The 23,294-nt window shown below is 44.8% G+C and overlaps 1 protein-coding gene across 1 annotated transcript; it reads right to left on the minus strand.

The window, feature by feature from the left end:
- Nucleotides 1-8,001: 8,001 nt before the first annotated feature.
- On the minus strand, nucleotides 8,002-20,881 carry IGFBP1 (insulin like growth factor binding protein 1). The gene is made up of 4 exons (XM_060781539.2): nucleotides 20,463-20,881; nucleotides 13,802-13,980; nucleotides 10,050-10,178; nucleotides 8,002-8,583 (listed from the first exon to the last, which is right to left on the minus strand). Exons 1-4 carry the CDS (start codon nucleotides 20,803-20,805, stop codon nucleotides 8,452-8,454), a joined length of 783 nt encoding a protein of 260 aa, XP_060637522.1. The 5' UTR covers nucleotides 20,806-20,881; the 3' UTR covers nucleotides 8,002-8,451.
- Nucleotides 20,882-23,294: the final 2,413 nt, after the last annotated feature.

Here is a 23,294-nt window from a genome sequence, read left to right on the forward strand (position 1 = left end):
TAAGTCTCGGAGAGCTTGTGTTTCCGCTGGCAAGGCATTCCACAGGTAAGGAGCCACCACCGTGAATGCTCTACGCCTAGTGGACATCAGGTGAAAGGTCCTAAAATTGGGAATTTCAAGGAAATTCTGATCGTCTGAAAGGAGTGATCTTGGGGGTTGGTAAGGGGTGAGGGAGTCCTTCAGGTACTCCGGCCCCAGGCCATATAAGGCCTTAAAAATAAGAATCAGCACTTTGAAGGTAATCCGGTGCTCAATCGGCAACCAGTGCAGTTGCTGCAAGATTGGAGTGATATGACACCTCGCTGGGGCTCCTGCGAGAAGCCGGGCAGCAGCATTTTGCACTAGTTTAAGTTTCCGGATCACTGATAAAGGCAGGCTTATGTAGAGGGCGTTACAGTAGTCCAACCTTGAGATGACCCCGAGTCGCCAACCCCGAGTCGCCCCCGGGCTGAGAACAGCGGTATAGAAGCAAAGTAAATAAATAAATAAATGACCGTAGCCAGGTCGTCCCTGGACAGATAGGGAGCCAGACGCCTAGCCTGACGCAGATGGAAAAATGTGACTCTACTCGCAGCGGAGGTCTGGGCCTCCATTGTCAGCAGAGGGTCTAAAAGGACTCCCAGACTCTTTACCAAAGATGACGGGCATAATGTCATGCCATCCGGGGTAGGCAACCGGATCACTCCTCCATCCGGTCGACCCAACCAAAGGATCTCCGTCTCCGCTGGATTCACCCTCAACCTGCTGGCATGCAACCATCTAGTAACAACCTCAAGGCATTGATGGAAATTATCAGGTATGGAGTCTGGTTGGCCTTCCATCCTCAGAATGAGTTGAGTGTCATCAGCATACTGATAGCACTCGAGCCCAAAACCTCGCACCAGCTGGGCAAGTGATCGCATATATTAAAGAGCATTGGGGATAGAATGGCTTCTTTTTTGAGGAGTAGCTGTTCCCAAGCACTACCATCTGGAACTTGCCTGAGAGATACGACCGGAACCACTGCAATACACACACAATGCCTTTGATTGCCAGCCCCTTCAGGCATTCTAGAAGAATACTATGGTTGATGGAATCAAAGGCTGCTGACACAGTGAAGGGAGTTGGACTGAATGGCCTTAAGTATTTTCTGTTGGTCTGTTGGTCATGGGGGTTCTATATGGGAAGTTTGCCCCAATTCCATCGTTGGTGGGGTTCAGAATGCTCTTTGATTGTAGGTGAACTATAAATCCCAGTAACAACAACTCCCAAATGTCAAAGTCTATTTTCCCCAAACTCCATCTGTGTTCATATTTGGGCATATGGAATACTTGTGCCAAGTTTGGTCCAGATCCATCATTGTTTGAGTCTACAGTGCTCTCTGGATGTAGGTGAACTACAACTCCCTAACTCAAGGTTAATACCCACTAAACCCTTCTAGTGTTTTCTGTTGGTCTTGGGAGTCCTGTGTGCCACGTTTGGTTCAATTCCATCATTGGTGGAGTTCAGAATGCTCTTTGATTGTAGGTGAACTATAAATCCCAGTAACAACAACTCCCAAATGTCAAAGTCTATTTTCCCTAAACTCCATCTGTGTTCATATTTGGGCATATGGAATAGTTGTGCCAAGTTTGGACCAGATCCATCATTGTTTGAGTCTACAGTGCTCTCTGGATGTAGGTGAACTACAACTCCCAAACTCAAGGTTAATGCCCACTAAACCCTTCTAGTGTTTTCTGTTGGTCTTGGGAGTCCTGTGTGCCACGTTTGGTTCAATTCCATCATTGGTGGAGTTCAGAATGCTCTTTGATTGTAGGTGAACTATAAATCCCAGCAACTACAATTCCCAAATGACAAAATCGATGTTTTGAGTGATGTCTTGTGGGTTAGTAGATGTCTTGTGGCCAAATTTGGCAGCAATTCGTCCAGCAGTTTTTGAGTTATGTTAATCCCACAAACAAACATTACATTTTTATTTATATAGATAATTTAGTTTACTAATTACAATAGGGAAATGCATGAAATATAAACAATGTACACAATACAAAGCAGGTTTGGTATTTTAATTAATTAATTTCTTTTGAATCAATATCAGAATCTGATTCTTCTGAGATGTCTTTATCTTCGTTATCCCAGAACGAGCATTCTTGATGCAACATTTTTTCAATAATTGCATCAAAATGAATGAGATCCACTATATGAAATACAGAAAAGGTGGTTCCACACTGGCACTGCCTACTACTTTGTTCAATAACAGAATAGTGAGAGAAGGGTGGAGAGGTAATGGTCAAATGTGGAGGTGTTCTGCCATCTTGTGGTGCCATCTGCAAAGCACAGAAAACAGAATAAATTCTGAATGTATTGTCGAAGGATTTCATGGCTGGAATCACTCAGTTCTTGTGGGTTTTTTCGGGCTATATGGCCATGTTCTAGAGGCATTTCTCCTGACGTTTTGCCTGCATCTATGGCAAGCATCCTCAGAGGTGACCTCACCTCTGAGGAAGCTTGCCATAGATGCAGGTGAAACGTCAGGAGAAATGCCTCTAGAACATGGCCATATAGCCCGAAAAAACCCACAAGAACTGAGTAAATTCTGAATGTTGGGAGCAGCCCTGATTCCAAGATACTCCCCTTTTAGATATTTATCTTAGAAGTGAAGAAACATTGTATATAATAGAATGTAAAGTGATTTGATTAATAATAAGATAAAAACTATCTGATAGTATTTATTTATCGTGTCATCAACAACCAGACATTTGTATTACATTTTTAACAAAACAAACAGACAAAACACAGAATTTGCAAGCTTGGTAGTTGATTAAATGTCCTTTGGCCAATATCTGGCCACTTGGAGTGTCTCTGGTGTTGCCGCAAGGAGATCCTCCATTGTGCATATGGCAGAGCTCAGGTTGCATTGCAGCAGGTGGTCTGTAGTTTGCTCTTCTCCACACTCGCATGTCGTGGATTCCACTTGTAGCCCCATTTCTTAAGATTGGCTCTGCATCTCGTGGTGCCAGAGTGCAGTCTGTTCAGTGCCTTCCAAGTTGCCCAGTCTTCTGTGTGCCCAGGGGGGAGTCTCTCATTTGGTATCAGCCATTGATTGAGGTTCTGGGTTTGAGCCTGCCACTTTTGGACTCTCGCTTGCTGGGGTGTTCCAGCGAGTGTCTCTGTAGATCTTAGAAAACTATTTCTTGATTTAAGTCATTGACGTGCTGGCTGATACCCAAACAAGGGTTGGGCTGGAGATGTCACTGCCTTAGTCCTTTCACTATTGGCTGCTACTTCCCAGTGGATGTCAGGTGGTGCGATACCGGTTAGACAGTGTATTTTCTCCAGTGGTGTAGAGCGCAGACACCCCATGATAATGTGGCATGTTTCATTAAGAGCCACATCCACTGTTTTAGCATGGTGAGATGTGTTCCACACCGGGCATGCATACTCAGCAGCAGAGTAGCATAGCACAAGGGCAGATGTCTTCACTGTGTCTGGTTGTGATCCCCAGGTTGTGCCAGTCAGCTTTCGTATGATATTGTTTCTAGCACCCACTTTTTGCTTCATGTTCAGGCAGTGCTTCTTGTAGGTCAGGGCACGGTCCTGAGTGACTCCCACTCTGGACCGTGGGAGTGCTGCAATGCTCCAGTGGGATTCCTTCCCAGGTAATTCTCAGAGCTTCGGATGCTTGTCTGTTCTTAAGGTGAAAGGCACATGTCTGTGTTTTAGATGGGTTAGGGATCAGCTGGTTTTCCCTGTAATAGGCAATAAGAGCACCTAGAGCTTTGGAGAGCTTCCGTTCAACCATCTCAAAGCTCCCTGCTTGAGCAGTAATGGCACGATCATCAGCATAGATGAAGCTCTCTGTCCCTTCTGGCAGTGGCTGGTCATTTGTGTAGATGTTGAACATGGATGGGGCAGCACGCTTCCCTGAGGCAGGCCATTCTTCTGTTTCCGCCATCTGCTTCTCTGGCCCTGGAACTCAACAAAGAAGCTCCTGTTTTGTAGCAGGTTTCCTATGAGGCGGGTGAGATGGTAGTCCTTTGTGATATTATACATTTTTTTCAGGAGGAGGCGGTGGTTTACAGTATCATAAGCCGCTGACAGGTCTATGAAGACAGCTTCTGTGATCTGCTGCCTTCCAAAGCCATTTTCTATGTGCTGAGTCATGTTCAGCACTTGCGATGTGCAGCTTTTGCCTTTCCAGAAGCCAGCTTGCTGTGGAATCAGACAGGGGTCTATTTTTTCCATAATTCTATGCAAAATAAGTCTCTCCAGAACTTTGTAGAGGTGGCACAACAGGGAGATTGGTTTTTGGATCATGACGGTCTTTGCCTGGCTTCAAGATGGCGATGACTCTTGCTTTCTTCCAGATTCTGGGGATCTGACAGGATGCTGCATCTGATAGTGAAACATTTGTAGATTTGTTTATGTTTGTTTTGTATTTCTATGTGTATGTGTATTTCATTTTTGTTTCCCTGTTTTGTTATTTTAATAGTTGTTCAGGTGTAGTCTTGTAGTAGTAGGTAGTATTTATTTATTTATTTCTCAGCCCGTAGGCGACTCAAGGCGGTTAACGGGGTAAAATGCAATGCTTACAATATCATAAATACAATTTAAAACATAACATAAAATAAAAACTAAACAAATCAATAAAATATAAATTCATAGAGTCTCCTTGTTAAAAATGTTGTCCGGTCTCATTGTCGTCGTTCCATTTTACTATGTCAGTTACTCTGCATTTGGAAACGCTAGTTCAAAAAACCACATCTTGACTTTTTTCCTGAATGTTAAAAGGGAGGTGGCCGATCTAATATCTATAGGGAGGATGTTCCATAGCTGAGGGGTCACCACCGAGAAGGCTCTTGTCTCTCGTCTCCGACAAACATACTTGTGACGAAGGTGGTAACGAGAGCAGAGCCTCCCCAGATGATCTTAAGGTCCTAGATGGTTCATAAGGGGAGATGCGTTCGGACATGTAAGTTGGGCCAGAACTGTTTAGGGCTTTATAGGCTAAAGCCAGCACTTTGTATTGTGACTGGTAGCAAAATGGCAGCCAGTGGAGCTGGCGCAACAGAGGAATTGTACGCTCTCTGAGTGCCGCTCCTGTTAGCAATCGTTGCCATTCGTTGGACCATTATCGTTGGACCAGTATCATAGGCTGCTGACAGGTCTATGAAGACAGCTCTGTGATCTGCTGCCTTTCAATTTATTTTATTTATTTATTTGGGGTTCTTTTACCCTGCCCTTCTCACCGCGAAGGGGACTCAGGGTGGCTTACAGAAGCGAAGGCACAATTCGATGCCTGCAGCACAGAACAATCAAGACACAAAATTACATCAATTCACAATTCACACTAGTTCATGCATTATATCAATAAAATTAATAAAATCAATAAAACCAATACAAACCCAATTCCTCCTCTTACATGGTCAGCGATCGCTAACTCATAGTTCTAGTTTTCCGTTCCACTTCATCAATCCTGTTAGTCTTACTCGCCTGATTGTCTTATTTAATTGTCAGATTGCCCAAAGGCCTGGTCCCATAACCACGTCTTCACCCTCCTCCTGAAGGAGAGGAGGGATGATGATGCCCTGATTTCCCCTGGGAGTGAGTTCCACAGGTGAGGGGCCACCACTGAGAAAGCCCTGCTCCTCGTCCCCACCAGCCTCACTTGTGACAGTGGTGGGGTCGAGAGCAGGGCCTCCCCAGATGATCTCAGATTTCGGGGTGGGACGTAGAGGGAGATATGTTCGGACAGATACACTGGACCGGAACCGTACAGGGTTTTGTAGGTCAAAACCAGCACCTTGAATTGTGCTCGGAACTGAACCGGCAGCCAGTGGAGCTGACATAACAGGGGGGTGGTATGCTCCCTGTATGTCGCTCCGGTGAGAAGTCTGGCTGCCGCTCGTTGGACTAATTGAAGTTTCCGAACAGTCTTCAAGGGCAACCCCACGTAAAGCGTGTTGCAGTAGTCTATTCGGGATGTGACAAGAGCGTGGACCACCGTGGCCAGATCAGACTTCCCAAGGTACGGGCGCAACTGGTGCACAAGTTTTAATTGCGCAAAAGCTCTCCCGGCCACCGCCGAGACCTGGGGTTCCAGGTTCAGCGGTGAGTCCAGGATCATTCCCAAGTTGCGAACCTGAGTCTTCAGGGGGAGTGTAACCCCATCCAGCACAGGCTGTAACCCTATACCCTGTTCGGCCTTATGACTGACCAGTAGGACCTCTGTCTTGTCTGGATTCAATTTCAATTTGTTAGCTCTCATCCAGTCCAACACAGCAGCTAGACACCGGTTCAAGGTCTGGACAGCCTCCTTGGTGACAGGTGAGAAGAAGTGACAGATCTGGACATCATCTGCGTAGAGATAACAACTCAATCCGAAACTCCGAATGATCTCCCCCAGCGGTTTCATGTAGATGTTAACATCAACATCATGTAGATGTTAAACAACATTTCAAAGCCATCTTCTATCTAAATAGAAGATTTAGAAACTGAGATGTGTAGTTTTTAATTCATATAACTATAAAAAATTGTTGGTATGTTTTATTATTTTTGTGTGGCTATACTCCAATGAAAAATGAGGCTGTTTCACATGCAGAAATATAAGTACTTCAAAGGATAAACACTGAAAGAAATACTGAAAAGTATGTTCTGTGTCATGTTTATTACACGAAGCTTGAAAAAGATATAAATACTTGAAACATTCATGTTTAAATGATATACTAGGTTCTTTGAAAACGGAAAAGTGCATCTTTTTAAGAGAAAACGTATTAAAATTTACACAAAATGATTTCTTGAAGAACACACATATATAAGTTAATACAGAGACAAATACAAATTGAAAACCACAAACAGAATAAATAATTCTTCACTCTTATGTACCAGACAAGGCTGGATAGACTATACAAATAATAATAGTTTTCGTTATATATTGTAAGATGTCAAGCCATGGAATCAATTGTTAACCTCCAAGAATGAGAAACGGTATAATTTTATCATCCTCCTAATTCTATCTGTGATTGGATGGAGTAAGTCCCATTGGGATCAGTAAGGCTTTGGGCCCATCTACATGATTCAGAATCACTGCGGTTTGTTTATACAACCATCCCACCTACATTCCCTGGGCTCGGGCGGTCCAGCAACAGGAGTTGGCTTTACTGTTGCCATTGTGTCTTGAGTTTGGCAGCAACCACCGGTTGTAGGTAGTCATTGCTTGTCACATGTACTGATGGTGACTAAAAAACATCAGAATCACTGGAGTGAACCTTCTCCAGTTGCTCTGGTGCTCTGTCCAGCATCAGTACATGCAATGAACAATGATCACCAGAAGTCTGTGCCTTTCACCTTAAGAACAGACAAGCATCTGAAGCTCTGAGGATCTCCTGCGAAGGAATCCAACTGGAGCATTGCAGCACACCCAAATACCTGGGAGTCACTCTGGACCGTGCTCTGACCTACAAGAAGCACTGCCTGAACATGAAGCAAAAAGTGGGTGCTAGAAACAATATCATACGAAAGCTGACTGGCATAACCTGGGGATCACAACCAGACACAATGAAGACATCTGCCCTTGCACTATGCTACTCTGCTGCTGAGTATGCATGCCCAGTGTGGAACTACCCAGAAGTCACTGCTAAGCCATGGACACAATGGCTGGGGGTTGGACTGGATGGCCTGTGAGGTCTCTTCCAACTCTGTGATTCTATGATTCTATGAAACAGTAAAGCCATCTCCTGCCCTCGGACTGCCTAAGCCCAGGGAAAGTAGGTGGGATGGCTGTGTAAACAGCATTGGTTCTGAATCAGAACCAGTTCAACTATTTATTCATGCCCAAAGTACGAGTGAGCGCTGGAGCTTCAGGGAAGCTTTATGGTATCTCCCAACTTTGGATGATACAGGAGAAGGCCACATTACATGGCCTTACCACGTGTTAGGGTGAATTGGCCTCGTGTGCGACTCTACAGAGGCGGCCCTAGGTAATTTTCAACGGTAACCAAACAAAACCCCAATATTTTGGTGCCCCCCCCCCCCACCAATCACTGATATATATATTCTGTTCATCATGGGAGTTCTGTGTGCCATATTTAGTTCAATTCCATCATTGGTGGAGTTCAGAATGCTCTTTGATTGTAGGTGAACTATACATCCCAGTAACTACAACTCGCATATGTCAAGGTCTATTTTCCCCCAAGAGCGCCTCAAGAGCACCCCTGGGCAAAATCAACTATACTGCGAATGCTTACTTTGCGTAATGGGTTGAACTGCCCCTGTACATGTCCTTACCACGTGTTAGGGTGAATTGGCCTCGTGTGCCATGTGGACTCTACAAAGTTTGTTCACCCCCACTCTGACTCATTTGTCCCGTGTAAATGGGCCCTTTATTTAAAGCAGCCAGAAATCGCTTTAGAATAGGGCACTTGACTTGGAAAAGATTTAGTATCTACTTGTACAAAATATGCTGCTTGTTTTGTGTTATTCTTGTGAGCTGAGATACTGTTCACATTGCGGGTCGCCTGTCATTTCAGTCGATCCAGGAATCCTCTTTCCATTTTTTGGATACACACACCAACATCTTGCAGGATTTCCATCGAGTGAATTTTCACACTAGAAGAAACATTAAAATGTACATTTAGAAAACAATATTCAACAATGGTTAGGTTAGATATTACATGACACAGTTCAGGAAAAAGTGTTATGGGCTGAGATGAATCTATATAAATAAAAATGTAGTTTGTGGGATTAACATAACTCAAAAACCACTGGATGAACTGACACCAAATTTGTACAAAATATACCTATCAGGCCAATGAGTGACCATCACTCATAAAAACAAACAAAAAAACCACACACACACAGTGGAAAGGACTGAAAAAACTGGGAGTCAGCTGCATTAAAATTACTACTGACCGAAAGGTCATGAGTTCGAAGCCAGCCTGGGTCGGAGTGAGCTTCCAACCATTGTGTAGCTTGCTGTCGACCTTTGCAGCCCGAAAGACAGTTGCATCTGTCAAGTAGGAAATTTATGCAGGGAGGCCAACTTAACTAATTTACGATGCCATAAAATCTCCAGAAAGCAAGCAAAGAATGAGGAAGTACTCCATCAGTGTCACAAATGGGCAGTGAAATGACAGCTGCCCTGGTTGCCAGAATACCCTCATGAAAGCTGGAAAGTTGAATAGCCTCTGTGTGTCTGTCTATATATGTTGTGTGTCTATGGCAGGGGTCCTCAAACTTTCTAAACAGAAGGCCAGGTCACAGTCCCTCAAACTGTTGGAGGGCCGAATTATAATTTGAAAAAAACATGGACGAATTCCTATGCACACTGCACATAACTTGTAGTGCAAAAAACACTTTAAAACAATACAATAATTAAATTGAAGAACGATTTTAACAAATATAAACTTATTAGTATTTCAATGGGAAGTGTGGGCCTGTTTTTGGTTGGTGAGATAGGATTGTTGTTGTTGTTGTTGTTGTTGTGTGCTTTCAAGTCGTTTCAGACTTAGGTTGACCCTGAACGAGGGCCGGGTAAACGACCTTGGAGGGCCGTATCCGGCCCGCGGGCCATAGTTTGAGGACCCCTGGTCTATGGCATTGAATGTTTGCCATGTATATGTACATTGTAATCTGCCCTGAGTCCCCTGCGGGGTGAGAAGGGCAGAATATAAATACTGTAAATAAATAATAAATAAACCGAAACTAAGGATTTTTCTTGTTTTGACTGACTTATAGCTTAATGCTTTACTTAATGAATTTTGTTTTGCTGGAGGAAATAAGCAAAAATTATAGCCGTGACTTTAGCTGTCAAAATTTTTAATATGCCTTAATGGGCTTCTAGCCAGATATAAACACTGTTTGTTTTAATAATAGGAAAAAAAATTGGCTGCAATCTTAAAAACAACCACAAGAGAGTAAGCCTAATGATTGCAATCGATTAAGCGTTGCTTTTTATTATTCTTCAGCACATCGGCATCTGTGGTAATGTTGCCATTCCATTTAAAGGGCAATGGATGAAATATTTGTTTGTTTATCACATCAATATTAACCTCTAGTCCGGATCATAAGATTACCTGCTTGCTATGGTAAAATCCATTCCTGTGACAGTTGGGCAAATAAAATCTGTATGTCTCGCCTCTGGTTCTCTGTTGAGCCTTTGCCAATTTCTCCAGTGCTCTGTAGAGTTCCTTTTGACATGGTCCCTGAAAGGTTTAAATTGAAGTGTTAAAGCAAAAAGTAAAAAGTAAGAACATTGTGCAAGTCAACCAAGAAGAAATACTATGTTAATATGCCTCAGGGACGGTTCAACCATTACGCAAAGTAAGCATTCGCAGTATAGTTGATTTTGCCCAGGGGTGCTCTTGAGGCGCTTTGGGGGGAAAATATACCTTGACATATGCGAGTTGTAGTTACTGGGATGTATAGTTCACCTACAACCAAAGAGCATTCTGAACTCCACCAATGATGGAATTGAACCAAATATGGCACACAGAACTCTCATGACGAATAGAAAATACATATCAGTGATTGGTGGGGGGGGGGGGGATACTGTTTGCTTACCGTTGAAAATTACCTAGGGCCGCCTCTGATATGCCTATAATAACATGCTTTAAAATACATTACACTTTCAGTTAACCGGCATCTGTGGGCGTTGAGAGATGCCAAATAAATGCAGTTTCCGGTCGCTTGAGATTTACTATTAAAATGTAATAGTAATGCTCAATTACTATTAAAATATGCGTCCAAGGCCTTCAAGGTCATGTACCCGGCCCCCATCCTCAACTTTAGATTTAGGGTTGCCCTCAGTCTGGAATAATAATAATAATAATAATAATAATAATAATAATAATAATTTATACCCTGCCACTCCCTGGTGGGGACTCAGGGCAGTTTACATGAGACCAAGCCCAAATAACAAATTAAAGCAAAATAAAAACGAAAACGAAAACAATAAACAGCATCATAATTACATAAAACACATGAATGCATAACAATATAAAATTACAGTGACAATGGGCAGGCTACATGTAATGATTAAAAGAAAAACTAATCAAAAACTGATTAAAAACTCGGGTGAGATAAAGGAGAAGCAGGTTATTTGCGGGGGGGGGGGGGGTGTCATTAAAACAGGAGTTGTGGAATGAAACTTTCCCACAAGGGGAGGGGGGACGTAGACTCCAATGACAAAACGTTGCGGCTAAGCAATAGTGTGAGGTTGTATACCTATTCACCAAAGGTGCAGCGGAAGAGCCAGGTTTTAAGGTTCTTTTTAAAGGTTTCTAGGGTAAGGGTTTTCCTAATCTCTCCAGGTAATGAATTCCAGAGTTGGGGGGGGGGGGGTGGGCACAGAGGGAAAAGCTCTCTCCCTTGTGCTTAGAAGGCGAGCTTGTGAAACCGGGAGGGGCGAGAGAAGGGCCTCCCCAGAAGATCGGAGGGTCCGAGCTGGTTCATGGAGGGAGATACAGTCACAAAGGTAGGCGGGTCCCAACCGTTTAGGGCTTTATAGGTGATAACCTGCACCTTTAATTGGGACCGGAAAATAAATGGCAGCCAGTGGAGCTCCTTAAACAGGGGGGTAAATCGCCGCAGTTATTAATCTGGCTGCCGAACGTTGGATAAGTTGTAATTTCCGGGCTGGTTTCAAGGGTAGTCCCAAGTAGAGTGCATTGCAGTAGTCCAGTCTAGAGGTAACTAAGGCATGGACCACAATGGTCAAGACAGACTTCACGAGGAAAGGTCACAGTTGGCGCACAAGTTTTAATTGCGCGAAGACCCGCCCGGCCACCGCCGACACCTGCGCATCAAGCGTCAGCGCTGAGTCCAGGAGGACCCCCAAACTGTGGACCTGTGATTTCAGGGGGAGTGCAACCCCATCCAGCATAGGTTGACTTGCCTAACTAATACTACTGTATACTGCATACCATACCCAAGAGATGGCACCTGAAGGAGAGAGGGGCTACGCCGTTTATATTTACCCAGTGGGCAGACCGAAGGGGCCTGCCTCTTCCTTGGGCCTGCCTCCATTCCTGCCAATGAGAGCGTGATGAGCCCAGGGCCTCTTGGGAAGAACGGGGGGCAGAAAGATAATGGGCAGAGAGGGTGCCCACCTCGCAACTACCCTGTCTAGTAAGTTGGGCAGGGGATTAATCAGCACCCTTTGGGTTTGGCCAGTCAACCAATTCCCAATCTACCTAATATTAGCATTGTCTAGTTTACGTTTTATTAGGTTCTTTGTGAGAATGTCATGCGGAATCTGATGATGACACACAACTCTACAACTCTTTTCCACCTAACTCCAAGGAAGCCCCTTGAGTGCTAGATGAGTGCCTGACCACTGTGGCTGTCTGGATGAGGACGAACAAGCTGAAGATTAATCCCGACAAGACAGAGGTCCTCCTGGTCGATCGTAAACCAGAACGGGGTATAGGGTGGCAACCTGTGCTAGATGGGGTTGCACTCCCCCTGAAGTCACAGGTCTGCAGTCTGGAGGTCCTCCTGGATTCTTCACTTACGTTTGAAGCTCAGGCGTTGGTGGTGGCCGGGAGGGCCTTTGCACAATTAAAACTTGTGCGCTAACTGCGACCGTACCTTGGGAAGGCGGATCTGGCCAAGGTGGTCCACGCCTTGGTCACCTCTAGACTGGATTATTGGAAATTTCAGATGATCCCATGGGCGGCAGCCAGGTGGTTAACCGGGGGCCCTTACAGAAAGAGGTCATCCCTCTTGTTTAAGGAGCTCCACTGACTGCCTTTCATCTACCGGACCCAATTCAAGGTGAAGGTTCTTACCTACAAAGACCTGAATGGTTTGGGACCCGTCTACCTATGTGACCGCATCCCCGTATGTGAACCCACACGATCTCTTCGATCATCCGGGGAGGCCCTGCTCTCGATCCCACCAGAATCGCAGGGGTGATTGGTGGGGACAAGAGAGAGGGCCTTTTTGGTGGTGCCCCCTCGACTCTGGAACTCACTCCCTAAAGACATCAGACAGGCTTCAAGTTTGACAGTCTTCAGGAGGAACTTGAAGACGTGGCTGTTCCAGTGTGCCTTCCCGGAATAATGATCCCATAGCACTTTGTCCTTCAAAGCATTTTACATTTTCTAAGTCTGCTCGTATGCTCTTTCACAAACACCAGTATCACCTTCCGTTCATGTCCCAGCATATTACCAATTTTAACTTTACATTTGGCCTCTCCTCTGTTTTTAATTGTGTGTTATTTTATTGATAATGTTGTTTATCTTATTGTCTATGTTTTTTAATTGCTTGTATTGTTGTTATTATTGCTTGTATTGTTGTTGTTTGGGCTCAGCCTCATGTAAGCCGCACCGAGTCCCTTGGGGAGATGGTAGCGGGGTACAAATAAAGTTAATAAATAAATAATAAATCTGGTCAAAGGTCTAATTGAAACTCAGATATCCTATATCTACAGCATTCCCTTCATCTACCAAGGTTGTGACTCTATCAAGAAAGAGATAAGGTTTGCCTGACATCACTTGTTTTTGAGAAACCCATGTTGACTTTATGTGAACATGGCATTCCTTTCTATGTGCTTACAGGTTGTCTGTTTAATGATCTGCTCCAAAAACATTCCTGGTAGTGATGTCAGGCTGACTAAGTAGGAAATGTTTGTGTCCTCCCCATCCCCACCCCCCTTGAATTTGGAAACAACGTTTGCCTTCCTCCAATCTGCTGGAACTTCTGTTCTCGGGGAATTCTCAAAGATGATTGCAAGTGGTCCTGAAATTACTTCGGCCAATTCATGCTTTGTACATTAGTCCCCCCCCCCCCCCCTTCTCTTCATTGAGAATATTGAGGGACTCACTTGTTCTTTCCCTTTCCTGATTTCATTAAGTCTCCTTCTTTTCATGTTTTCATAGGCACTGATTGCATTCCAAGTGGCGGATTTCTCTTGGCTAATAGGAAACAACTGTTGGTAGCTCAGAGATTGATGTGCTGTCATTTCAGTGCTCTCGGTAGGTATGTCTTCTGGTTCAACAGATTCTGAAAAGAAGAATTAGAAAGCTAAGGGTTTGATACACTTCGACAGGAAGTTCTGTGCAGCTTGTAGTGAAATAAATAGAAGGAATCACAAGAGAGCACAATGATAACCATCATCCATCAATGGAGAACACACGTATAAAATTGGAAGGTTTATTTATTTATTTATTTCGCGTGTTTCTACCCCGTCCTTCTCAACCCCCGAGGGGGGACTCAGGGCGGCTTACAAAAGGCACAATTCGATGCCAACACAACAATAAAATAAAACATATATAAACAACAATTATACATCACAATCAATAAAGCCAGTCTAATGCTCAACGTTCGCCAGCTCAGAATCCGTAAATTCATTCCACATTGTCAAATCCTATCAATTCTAGTCGTCATTGTCCTTTGTCTATCTGACAGATTACCCAAAAGCCTGGTCCCATATCCATGTTTTTAGTTTCCTTCTAAAGGAGAGGAGGGATGTCGATGACTTAATTTTCCCGGGGAGTGAATTCCACAGGTGAGGGGCCACCACAGAGAAGGCCCTGCTCCTCGTCCCCACGAATCTCACTTGTGATAGAGGTGGGGCCGAGAGCAGGGCCTCCCCAGAGGATCTTAAACTCCGAGGCGGGACGTAGAGGGAGATATTCTGGGTCGGAGCCATATAGGGTTTTGTAGGTCAAAACCAGCACTTCAAATTGTGCTCGGAACTGGATCGGCAGCCAGTGGAGCTGACATAACAAAGGGGTGGTATGCTCCCTGTATGACGCTCCGGTGAGTAATCTGGCTGCCGCCCGCTGGACTAATTGAAATTTCCCAACTGTCTTCAAAGGCAACCCCACGTAGAGTGTGTTGCAGTAATCTATTCGGGATGTAACAAGAGCGTGGACCACTGTGGCCAGATCTGACTTCCCAAGGTACGTGCGCAACTGGTGCACAAGTTGTAATTGTAGACCATAGTGGAAAGAAATCTTAGAAACCTCCTACTGATTTTTTAAAAGAACATCCTAAGAATCTAAGCTGGTTACTGTTGCCAGTGGGCCTGTTGCAATGTGGGCCTGTCTACACCAGACAAGTTACTGCCAGAATCCCTTACTGATAAAGTGTAAACAACAAAACTAAGGGCTATTCTGCACAAGCACTAAAATCTGGCTTCAAGATGAGGATGTCTACAAAACTTCGCAAAATCTGCTGAAGCTCATCTGTGTATAAACACTGCTCAGCATAAATCTGAATGCCAAATATGGGGGATTTATACAGACAGGGCTAACGCTGAAGCAGTTTGAGAAAGAACCTGGACACACAGCTTTGTGCGAAGGTTAAAAACACCTCCCACCTGGAAAGGAAGCCATAGCCAGGCATGTAGCCGGGGGGGGGGGCGCTTTGGGGGCTTCAGCGCCCGCCCCCCCCAAATTCTCGTGGTGGTCTGCAAAAAGGCCTTACTGGTACATTATTTAAACTGTTATGTTTATTCATATCATGATCTGATCACCATGCTCAATATATCCCATATGCATGGGGGTATTGGGGTAACGATACAAAAGGTTTGCTAGGGTAGACCCTCTTTCACTCAGACTCAGCCCCCCCCCCCGAATCAAACGCAGCCCCCTCCCCCCAAATCAAAATCCTGGCTACAGGCCTGGCCATAGCATTACCATGGGAATGCTCAATGGCCATCTCTTACTTTGCCTCGCTACGGTCAAGTGCTATAAGCTGTTTTTTTAAACGAGTGTATCTCGCTGGAAGAGAAAAGAGGAGGAAAATCCTTGGATCAGATCAATCTAAACTCAGCAGATTTTGTGGCTACCATTCCAGCCTTGAAGTGAGCCGAATCTTTTAAATTCACATTCTGACCTGGATTTACATGGCTGTGTAGAAGCAGCCTGAGAGAAAAGAGGAAGGCAAACATAAAACTCCAACAGCTACCCCCAGGGTTTTTTTTATAAAAGCAGATTTCTGGAAGTATGAAATCCACTAGAAAAAAGAAGTTGGTGAAAGAAAAAATTATCCTTGCATTTGTTTTGGTGGTTCAAATTTTTTCAATTTCCTAATGCAAGGCTTATTTGGCCTGCTTGTTTCATTTGCATGTATATATTGTTAAAAGGTAAAGGTAGTCCCTTGACATTAAGTCCAGTCATGACTGACTCTGGGGTGTGGTATTTCTAAGCCGAAGAGCCAGCGTTGTCCGTAGACATCTCCAAGGTCATGTGGCCGGCATGACTGCATGGAGCGCCGTTACCTTCCCGCCGGAGCGGTACCTATTGATCTACTCACATTTGCATGTTTTTGAACTGCTAGGTTGGCAGAAGCTAGGGCTGACAGCGGAAGCTCACGCCGCTCCCCGGAATCGAACCTGCGACCTTTCGATCAACAAGCTCAGCAGCTCAGTGCTTTTACCCACTGCGCCACTGGGGGCTCCCGTATATATTGTTAGCTATGAGTAAAAACTTTGCTGAAAAAAGTTAAATTGTTCTTCTTTTTTGTGGTATCCATATTCTTCCATATTTATCTATATTCTGCCTATGGTATCAAATTTTCTGTTAATTAAAGACCAGGAACATATTACTTTGTTAATTGAGATATGCCTGTATTCAGATTCCTGCTCAATAATAATAATAATAATAATAATAATAATAATAATAATAATAACTTTTATATCCCACCAATCATCTCCCCTGGGGGACTTGGGGCCGCTTACAAGGGACATGCCCAAGATTACAATTTAAACACACATGTTAAACACTTTAACCAATTAAAACATCAGATAAAACAAATAACAACACAATTGAAAGCAATATAAAAACAATACGGCTGAAAAACATAGCTGAGGTACAGATTCAATGAGTGCAATGCAGTTTTACAGGAGTGCAGGAAAGTGCAACAATACAGTAAACTGGGCAGGAAATTCTGTCAAGCACATGTTGAGGTAGGACCAAGCATGTAGCCGAGGGGGGGGGGGGTTGAGGGGCTTCAGCCCCCCCCCCCCCCGAAATTCTCATGGTGGTTTGCGAAAAGGCCTTACTGGTGCATTATTTAAACTGTTATGTTTATTCATATCATGATCTGATCACCATACTCAATCTATCCCATATGCTTGGGGGTATTGGGGTTATGATACAAAAGGTTTGCTAGGGTAGACCCTCTTTCACTCAGACTCCCCCCCCGAAACTCATCCCCCCCTCGAAACCCCCCCTGAAAATTTTTTAGCCCCCCCCCCCCGAAACGAAATCCTGGCTACGGGCCTGGGTAGGACATATGCCAGTGTAAAATGCAGGCCGGTGTAAAGTGCGGAACTTCAAGTAGGGACAAGAAAGCTACTGGTGAGCTGCTTAATGAAAAGTGCACCGGAATATCCAGGTTTTTAGTTGAGTACGAAAGGAGGACAAGGTGGGAACCTGTATGATCTCCCTCGGGAGGGAGTTCCAGAGCTGGGGGGCCACCACTGAGAAGGCTCTCTCCCTCGTCCCCATCAACCGTGCATGTGACGGCAGTGCCTCCCCAGAAGATCTCAAGGTACACACTAGTTCATAGGGGAAGATGCGATCGGGAAGATAAGCAGGTCCCGAACTGTTTGGGGCTTTATAGGTGATGACCTATACCTTGAATTGGGACCGGAAACTTATTGGAAGCCAGTGGAGCTGTTTAAACAGGAGGGTTGACCGCTGTCTGTAACCAGCTCCCATGAGTAGTCTGGCTGCAGATCTCTGGACCAACTGTAGTTTCCGGGCCATCTTCAAGGGCAACCCTACGTAGAGTGCATTGCAGTAATCCAACCTAGAGGTGACTAGGGCATGGACCACCATGGCCAGATCAGATTTCGGTACGGATGCAGCTGGCGCACGAGCCTTAACTGTGCAAAGGCCCTCCCAGCCACCGCCGATACCTGAGCATCAAGTGTCAAAGCAGAGTCAAAGAAGGACCCCCAAGCTGCGGATCTGTGTCAGAGGGAGTGCGGCCCCTATCAGTCCCACGACTAGCCAGAAGGACCTGTGTTTTGTCAGCCTCTCAAGTCCCGTCCCCCCCCCCCGGCTATGGGCCTGCCTGGCAGCTGTAGTCAAATATACAAATAAAATGTCCTCATTTGGGTCTAATGGTAAGTCTGAATCAATTAACCCCAACAAGTAGTATTCCGGCTTTTTTGGGATTTTTTTCTTAAGAATTTGTTGGCACTCTTCATGGATTGCCTTCCAATATTTTTTAGATTCTGACCAGTATTTCAATGGGAAGTGTGGGCCTGCTTTTGGCTGATGAGATAGTCAACTTAATTTGGATTGCGGCTGTTGTGTGATTTCAAGTCCTTTCAGACTGAGGGCAACCCTAAATCTAAAGTTGAGGATGGGGGTCAGGTAAATGGCTTTCGAGGGCTGCATCCAGCCCACGGGCTTCGGTTTGGAGATCTCTGCTCTAAAGCTCTCCTACAAGACAGGTTACTCTCTAAATATGCAGGAACATTTTTCACAAAACACTGTCACAAACTACCTAATGCAGAGGTCTCTGGCTAAAATAAGTTCCCATCCTTGACTTTCTATCACAGGGGTCCTCAAACTATGGCCCGAGGGTCAAATACGGCCCTCCAAGGTCATTTACCCGGCCTCGCTCAGGATCAACCTAAGTCAGAAACGACTTGAAAGCACACAACAACAATCCTATCTCATCGGCCAAAAGCAGGTCCACACTTCCCATTGAAATACTAATAAGTTTATATTTGTTAAATTGTCCTTCATTTTAATTATTGCATTGTTTTAAGTGTCTTTTGCACTACAAATAAGATATTTGCAGTGTGAATACTAATTCATTCTCCCCCCCCCCTCCAAATTATAATCTGGCCCTCCAACAGTTTGATGGACTGTTACCTCCGGGATTGTGGCGCAGCTGGCTGAGTGTCAGCTGCATTAAGATCACTCTGACCAAAAGGTCATGAGTTCGAAGCCAGCCCGGGTTGGAGTGGGTTTCCAATCAATTGTGTGTAGCCTGTTGTCGACCTTTGCAACCCGAAAGACAGTTGCATCTGTCAAGTAGGAAAATAAGGTACCACCTTAAAAGTGTGGGGAGGCTAAATTAACTAATTTATGTGGCCATAAAGAAGACTCCAGCAAAGCATTCCGGCAGGGAAGCATGCGGGGAATGCGGAAGTGCTTCATCAGCGTCTCAGATGAAAGCGACCGCTCCCCTGGCAGCCAGAAAAAGTGAAATAGCCTCTGTGTATGACTGTATATGTTTGTATGTCAAAAATTGGCATTGAATGTTTGCCATATATGTGTACACTGTACTTCGCCCTGAGTCCCCTGCGGAGTGAGAAGGGTGGAATATAAAAGCTGTAAATCATAGAATCATAGAATCAAAGAGTTGGAAGAGACCTCATGGGCCATCCAGTCCAACCCCCTGCCAAGAAGCAGGAATGTTGCATTCAAATCACCCCTGACAGATGGCCATCCAGCCTCTGTTTAAAAGCTTCCAAAGAAGGAGCCTCCACCACACTCTGGGGCAGAGAGTTCCACTGCTGAACGGCTCTCACAGTCAGGAAGTTCTTCCTCGTGTTCAGATGGAACCTCCTCTCTTGTAGTTTGAAGCCATTGTTCCGCGTCCTAGTCTCCAAGGAAGCAGAAAACAAGCTTGCTCCCTCCTCCCTGTGGCTTCCTCTCACATATTTATACATGGCTATCATATCTCCTCTCAGTCTTCTCTTCTTCAGGCTAAACATGCTCAGCTCCTTAAGCCGCTCCTCATAGGGCTTGTTCTCCAGACCCTTGATCATTTTAGTCGCCCTCCTCTGGACACATTCCAGCTTGTCAATATCTCTCTTCAATTGTGGTGCCCAGAATTGGACACAATATTCCAGGTGTGGTCTAACCAAAGCGGAATAGAGGGGTAGCATTACTTTCGTAGATCTAGACACTATGCTCCTCTTGATGCAGGCCAAAATCCCATTGGCTTTTTTGGCCACCACATCACATTGTTGGCTCATGTTTAACTTGTTGTCCACGAGGACTCCAAGATCTTTTTCACACGTACTGCTCTTGAGCCAGGCATCCCCCATTCTGTATCTTTGCATTTCGTTTTTTCTGCCAAAGTGGAGTATCTTGCATTTGTCACTGTTGAACTTCATTTTGTTAGTTTTGGCCCATCTCTCTAATCTGTCAAGATCATTTTGAATCCTGCTCCTGTCCTCTGGAGTATTGGCTATCCCTCCCAATTTGGTGTCGTCTGCAAACTTGATGATCATGCCTTCTAACCCTTCATCTAAGTCATTAATAAAGATGTTGAACAGGACCGGGCCCAGGACGGAACCCTGCGGCACATAAATAATAATAAATGACCTGGCCCTCTGTTTAAAAAGTTTGAGGACCCCTGTTCTATCACATCAACCAATGTGTGACAAATGTATTTTGTATGCTAGTTACAAGTCATGCCTAAAACTAGATTTCCTACTGGTCCTCCTAATTTAGTAAAATGAAAAATCCCAGTAAGAATGCACAATAGAAAGGTGAGCCATTTACCTGCAGTCTCGGAGATGTCTGTGGTAGGTAGGCAGGTGCCTTGCCCATGGGTGAGGGCATAAAGAGGCCTGGTTTCCTCTGGGTGCACTTGGCAGCTGAGCCCCTGACCACAGCGTGCTGTATACACTCCGCAGGGCTCGCCTAGCTGAAGGGCACAAATGTGGCAGCAGCCACATCCTGGCTGGAGAGCTGTTTCAGGACAGGTGGCAGGCACCAACGGGCACAAAACGAGCTTCTCTTCGGTGCATGGGGCGCAACGTATTGCGTGGAGAGCAGCACCAAAGGTGAAGCAAGGGCAGAGGAGGAAAAGAAGCAGTGCGCAGGAGAGGCCTCTAGAATGCATGATGAATGAGCCGGCTGAGCTTGGAGAGGAACACCAGTCACGTTGCCCACGTTCAGCTAGGCTTGTCACTGTCTTCCTAATTACAGGGCATTTATATAGTTTTTTTTTGTTGGTCTGTTAATCTTCAACCCAAAGTTAACTATTATATGAGCAGGAGGGATAGGAAAAAAACGTAATTTCATTGGTTGTTTTGACCCATCCCCCTTTATTTTTCTTCCTGCTAAAAAGTGATGAAATAATCAATTATTATTCCACTCGTTCTAGACTTTTACAGAAGATTTTAGTAAAGGAAGGGTTTTTTTTCTTTCCTAAGAGGAGGTCAGTGGGGAAATGTCACTGAAACCTTCGTAGCTGACCATAGTACCACAGCAACGGATGCAACTTGCAATTCAACTTCTTGTTTAATTTATGTCATGTGTCTGTAGGTTATTGTGACAATGACATACCAAGAGAGGCCCTCGGGGAGTAATCACAGCTCTTAGATCCGGTAAGTCCTGAACACAGCACGTAGGAGCTAAAGTCAATAATGTGCTTGCAAGAATTGTTTGGGACAGTTTCCTGTGGATGTGTTTGTGCCAAAACAGAACTCGGATATAAGCCTCCGACAACATTTACATGCTTATCTAACAATCAAGGTAGGAAGAGATCCGTTACTTCGGTAGTGGCCACTTTAAGACATATGGATTTGAAGAGTAAATAAAGGCGGCCTTCCATTCATAACCACTTAGGAGTAAATCCCAGTGAAGCCACTTGGACTTCTTTCAACGTACATTTGTCTCACAGCAGGTTAAAAATAATCTCTTTTGCATTGCAAAAAAAGGGCGAAAGGACCCAAGGCAATATAACAGGAATTACTTTAAGACCTATTCAAGAGATCAAAACACAATTAAAATATTTTAAAACCTGGCAGCATTAACTGCCTAAAGTATTTTCATTATGGCAGAATTTATAGCTGCATAGGCCTTGACTACTGCAACGCTCTCTACGTGGGGCTGCCCTTGAAGGCGGCCCGGAAGCTCCAGCTAGTCCAGCGCGCGGCAGCCATGTTACTAACAGGAGCGGGATGCAGGGAGCACACAACGCCCTTGTTGTTCCAGCTCCACTGGCTACCGATCTGCTACCGGGCCCAATTCAAGGTGCTGGTGCTGGCCTACAAAGCCCTAAACGGTTCCGGCCCAAAATACCTGTCTGACCGCATCTCGGCCTACGAGCCCACGAGGACTTTGAGATCATCTGGGGAGGCCCTTCTCTCGATCCCACCTGCCTCACAGGCACGCCTGGCGGGAACGAGGGATAGGGCCTTCTCGGTGGTGGCCCCCCGGCTGTGGAACACCCTCCCTGTAGACATCAGACAGGCGCCCTCCCTTATGACATTCCGCAAGAGACTAAAGACGTGGTTGTTTGAGAAGGCGTTTGACTAAGTGCTACAACAATTGGCAATGATGATTGGAATGGAATATGGAAAACGAGATTGGATTGTGATTCTATGATGAGACGTCGCGAATGATTTAGTGTAATTGTATTACTGATAGTGATGTTGTTATTGTTGTTTTGTGATATTGCCTTTATTGTAAATTGTTTTTATATGTTGTACACTGCTGTGAGTCGCCCTAGGGCTGAGAACGGCGGTCTACAAGTGCAGTAAATAAATAAATAAATAAATAAATAAAATGTACTAAAGCCATGGTATTCCCTGTAGTAACCTACGGATGTGAGAGCTGGACCTTAGGGAAGGCTGAGCAAAGGAAGATAGATGCTTTTGAACTGTGGTGTTGGAGGAAAGTTCTGAGAGTGCCTTGGACTGCGAGAAGATCCAACCAGTCCATCCTCCAGGAAATAAAGCCCGACTGCTCATTGGAGGGAAGGATACTAGAGACAAAGTTGAAGTACTTTGGCCACATCATGAGGAGACAGCAAAGCCTAGAGAAGACAATGATGCTGGGGAAATTGGAAGGTAAAAGGAAGAGGGGCTGACCAAGGGCAAGATGGATGGATGGCATCCTTGAAGTGACTGGACTGACCTTGAAGGAGCTGGGGGTGGTGATGGCCGACAGGGAGCTCTGGCGTGGGCTGTTCCATGAGGTCACGAAGAGTCGGAAACGACTGAACGAATGAACAACAATACAAATGTAGAACTGGTAAATATAATCGAGGTTAATGATGGAGAGAAGTGTATAGGTTCTAGGTATGCGAGAACTGCATTAGGCGAAGAGTCCTAGAATGGATACTTCACATAATATGCAGGCCTACTGTATATACCAAGCCTCAGACTTTAGATATTAACAGAGATTTGAATTTAACTCCGTTGTCAAGTTCAATCTCTACACACTCTAGATAGCTGCCTCTTTATTCCTTCTCATATATGAAGAAGGTATTTGTGTCTAGAAAAATTCAGGGAGACTTATTTCAAGTAAGTAAAGAATTTATTTCCAACTTTACTATCGTCACAGTGCCCACAGAGTACCAAGGCACTCTTGGTTGTCCCTGGG

The sequence above is a fragment of the Anolis sagrei genome, chromosome 6 (genome assembly GCF_037176765.1).
Source record: "Anolis sagrei isolate rAnoSag1 chromosome 6, rAnoSag1.mat, whole genome shotgun sequence".
In the NCBI taxonomy this organism is placed as follows: Eukaryota; Metazoa; Chordata; class Lepidosauria; order Squamata; family Dactyloidae; genus Anolis; species Anolis sagrei.

Coding starts and splice junctions, on each gene's coding strand:
- IGFBP1 (XM_060781539.2), bottom strand. CDS start 20,805: ATGCATTCTAGAGGCCTCTCCTGCGCACTGCTTCTTTTCCTCCTCTGC. Junction 13,981..20,462: donor AGACATCTCCGAGACTGCAG/GTAAATGGCTCA, acceptor TCTTCTTTTCAG/AATCTGTTGAACCAGAAGAC. Junction 8,584..10,049: donor GATTTTACCATAGCAAGCAG/GTAATCTTATGA, acceptor TGTTTCTTCTAG/TGTGAAAATTCACTCGATGG.